The 3974-nt window shown below is 33.4% G+C and overlaps 1 protein-coding gene across 2 annotated transcripts; it reads right to left on the minus strand.

The window, feature by feature from the left end:
• Nucleotides 1-1357: 1357 nt before the first annotated feature.
• On the minus strand, nucleotides 1358-3689 carry LOC100500301 (sterol carrier protein 2-like). 2 transcript variants are annotated; one of them, NM_001249144.2, is made up of 4 exons: nucleotides 3383-3689; nucleotides 3207-3267; nucleotides 1902-2004; nucleotides 1358-1802 (listed from the first exon to the last, which is right to left on the minus strand). In NM_001249144.2, exons 1-4 carry the CDS (start codon nucleotides 3512-3514, stop codon nucleotides 1721-1723), a joined length of 378 nt encoding a protein of 125 aa, NP_001236073.1. In that variant the 5' UTR covers nucleotides 3515-3689; the 3' UTR covers nucleotides 1358-1720. The 2 variants fall into 2 exon arrangements, with proteins under 2 accessions (NP_001236073.1, NP_001349811.1); NM_001362882.1 differs by having other exon boundaries at nucleotides 1358-1818.
• Nucleotides 3690-3974: the final 285 nt, after the last annotated feature.

Below are 3974 nucleotides of genomic sequence, written 5' to 3' on the forward strand. Positions count from 1 at the left end.
AAAAATCCAGTCCATTCACACCCATAATGGCATGTATAATCACAAAGGTATGCACAATCCACAACCTTAATCGCTGCTCGATCGAAATATCAATCTGCAACAGCCAAAGCAAGTGCATGTATATTGATAATGCATTTAGGTTAGGATTAGACTCAAAAATGTTATAACTTAAAAGAAAAAAGTTATTACATGGTTTGGTATTTTGTTGTCAAGTCAATCTTCACATGTGACACATAATCACATTTTTTAATTTATAAAAAAAAATTAATAAAGTCACATGAGAGATTATTTGAGACTCGGACAATGTTGGAAAAGCCACCAAAATTGTGGTAACTCTGAGATAGAAGAGTGTGTGAAAGTCTCACATATGGAATTTGAGTAGCATGTAGCATGATGAACTGTCAAGGATAAGATGAGAAGGAAGCTTTAGTTATCGGAGCTAATTAAATATAGGCATGACAACCAAAATCTTGCATCATTGAGACAGCACTCCTTTTCACTATGACGACAAATAAAAAAATTTCAGCCACTTTAGCCCAAGATACGAAAGAGTAAAACAAAAACATTAACTATAACATTGGCTCAGTTGTTTCTCAACAATTAGGGTTCAAATGGTTCTTTCTTCTTCGACACCTTTTCTTGTTTAATGATTCCATATAACACCAAAAAAAAAAGTCTCAAACAAGAAGAATGATGTTTGGACACCACCTTACTAGTTGATACATGGAGAAAGAGAAAAAAAAAATACAAATATGATTAGTGATGCAATATGATAGAAAATAGAAAGAGATAAATTATGTGTCACACTATTATTAGTAGAAATGTTTGAGATATTGAAGTGTTCATATATAATTTACTCGTCAAACAATAAACTTATATTTCTATCATGTGCATCTCAGCATGCATACATGACAAAACAAGGTTAGAAGGATTTCAAATTTCTACTCCCCGCAAGTTCACTAAAGAATAATTCGTTAGGTGTACTCTCCCAGTGATAGTAACTCTGCATCAATGTGGATAATTTAAGTGCCACCATAAGCTTAATACAAGTTAGTTCTAATATCCAAAATGATATGTTTCATCTAGTGAAATTGTGTCACTATGTGACATAGTGATACTAGTTATCATTTTTCAGCACCTAGGTCACAATAGATTACAATTACTGCGTAGATGTTGCCACTAGAATGTCATTTGAAGAAAACTAAACTGTAATAAATTGATCTCAAATATTTCCAGCTTATACAGTTGTGGCTAGTGGTTGATAAAAAAAACCATACCTCAAACAAAGATAGAGATCCCTTATGCACACAGCGTAGATACATGAAAAGAACAAAAATAGTAAAAAAAAAACACGATTCCTAGCATCCATCCCACAAGTATGGGCTCAGTAATGCATTCATCCGAGAATTTATGACAAAAGAATGGAAAAGTAGCTCTAAATAATGCCCGATGAACTAACTATTTTCAAGCTTGAAACATCCAATCACAGTAGAATAAAAATCTATGGCAGATATGCAAAACAGTATCTAAATATCCTTCGGTGTTCACAGCTATATTAAAATCATGAACCATCTACAACCTTAGGAGTAATGATCCATGTATTAACTAAAGATATAATATAATCCTCAGCTTTTGATGCTATGATTGCTATCTATTTTGTTTGACTGCAGGCAAACGATAATTCTAGCAACCTTGTGCAAGTAGTTTCAGACATCTCAGCTCACAGCTTGGAAGGCTTTGGGAAGATATCTGGAGTAAATTTCTGAGCAGCACTCAAGCTTCCCTTAATCTTCATCGCACCTCTACATCCATTAACCACTACATCAGATACAAGCACACGAATGCATAAACAAAGAAGAAGAAAAAATTTAGGAAGGAAAAAGTCCATTGAAAGGTCAAACCTCATGAAAGCAATCTGTGGATTCATCTTCCCCAAGGCAACCTTAACAAAGTCCTCGTCCTTAAATGAAAAAGATGCATCAGGCTTTCCTCCTTCATATGGCCCTAAATACATACAAACCCAAAATAATCATACTCATACATGATACAATAGTATTGTCAGAGAACATGATAAATTTGGCAAAATTAAGTAGAATCATGGAAATAAGATTGTAGAAAACATCAACGTAGCAAAATTGCAAAAGTTGTTGAATAATCTCTGGCTGCCAAGACAACAACCTATATTAAAAAAGACAAAAACCATTTATCATGTGTTCAAGAGGCCGATGTAGAGAAGCGGTTTAGTTGTAGCATTTCAAATATTCTTAGTCTTATTCCTTAATTAAAATTAAAGTTTAATTTCAATAATGAATAAACTTCTTCATCTAACTTGCAAAGAAACTAAGAACATAAAATAAATTAAGCTAAAATCAATTTATGCACTTAATTTTTATATCTCTCTCATCTAACTTCACAAAAAACTGAGAGATGTATGAGTTGATTTTAGCTTATGAGAAAATCTCAATTCATTTTGCTTTCTTAGGCTATGTTCGGTTTGCTGTTAGGACTCTTCCAACTTTTTGTCTAGTAAACTCAGCTTGGTAATATGCTTGGTTTCCCTTAAAAGAACATTAACACACTTAACATTTGGCCCAAAACCAAGTTTCAGTTGAAAGCAATACCAAGGTTGCTTTTGCAAACTCAATTTGCAAAATGAAATTCATTCAAACTTAAGTTTACAAACTTTAATCCAAACATGCACTTATTATCTTATCCTGTAAGTACTTATGGAGTAGAAGTTTATCTAATCAGGATCTAAATAAAATTTCAGTAGTAATTATTAAAACAAAATTTTACTCTTAATCTTAATTTTAATTCTGCTGGATGTTAAGACAGCTCTCTCTGCTCTTGCTAGTTTCTATATTTGACAGCAAGTCAGCAACCAAACAGCAAAAAAAAATGAGAGTAAATTTGAAATCCTGATCTATCTCTATAACACATAATTTCACCATCATCCCTGTAGAGAATACTAATACACTATATATTGCTTATCACAGAAATTACAATACATTGCATAGCAGCACCAGGTCAGAGCTTATGTAATATGAATTCAGCATTTTAATTTAGGTCGCAGAGTGAATTAAAAGGTTCATCATGATTCATGAGACTGAGATGCGTGTCTTCGATGGCAATTTTACATTTAAGAACTAAGAACAAATTAAACAAAAAAGAAGAAAAGAATTGAAAAGTGAAAAGGCAAAGCTAACCTTTAGTGACCTCTCCTTTCCTGAGATCAACGGTGTAGACGACCTCGTCGATTCCAAGTTTCTAGAAATTCAACTCATTCAATGAGACCGGCATAATGATAATTAATTAATCAATTAAATTAGGTTAAACGAAAATAGATGAATAATGATCATTAATAAACAATAAGAAATCTAACCTTAGGAGCAATTTGAATCTGATAAACGAGTCCAATTTTTTTGGTGACTTGTTTGCCTGAGTCGGTGGCGAGGTGCTGCTTCATCTGCTCCATTATCGCGTCGGATTTCAAGTTCGAAGAAGAATCAGCCATGGCTTCCGCTGCGCGTCACACCAAACAAAACCTAGCAGTTTGGGTTTGGTTTATTGGTTTGTTATTCGTATTTATTGAGTTCGTGTGAAGGTTGGGAACCCATCTGATTTGAACTATCTGTTTTTATAATCCTCTCTTTATTTCTCTGTTTCGTTACGTTACGTTACGTTACGGTTTTGTGCATTGAAAGCGTTTGATTAGATTCAAAATTGAATGCATAATCGGACTCTGTTGTGAGAATAGGATAAGATTGGGTTCAGAATGGGATCAGGCCCAGCCCATCATCTGTCTCACGTGTTTCAATGTGGATCAGACCCATAATCTGTTATATATATATGCCTTTCTCGTGTTTCCTAAACAAATACAAGGACATCATCGGCTACTAGAGAGAAAGATATGCCTAGAATAGATTATAGTTTTTTCATTGGATGATTATAAACTAAAATATTTTAGTATAATA

The sequence above is a fragment of the Glycine max genome, chromosome 14 (genome assembly GCF_000004515.6).
Source record: "Glycine max cultivar Williams 82 chromosome 14, Glycine_max_v4.0, whole genome shotgun sequence".
Lineage (NCBI taxonomy): Eukaryota > Viridiplantae > Streptophyta > Magnoliopsida > Fabales > Fabaceae > Glycine > Glycine max.

What these genes read in the sequence shown, in the direction of transcription:
- LOC100500301 (NM_001249144.2), bottom strand. Translation starts at nt 3,514, where the DNA reads ATGGCTGATTCTTCTTCGAACTTGAAATCCGACGCGATAATGGAGCAG. An exon ending in AGATTCAAATTGCTCCTAAG is followed by an intron (nt 3,268 to 3,382) that starts GTTAGATTTCTT and finishes TTGAATTTCTAG; the next exon opens with AAACTTGGAATCGACGAGGT. An exon ending in GAAAGGAGAGGTCACTAAAG is followed by an intron (nt 2,005 to 3,206) that starts GTTAGCTTTGCC and finishes GTATGTATTTAG; the next exon opens with GGCCATATGAAGGAGGAAAG.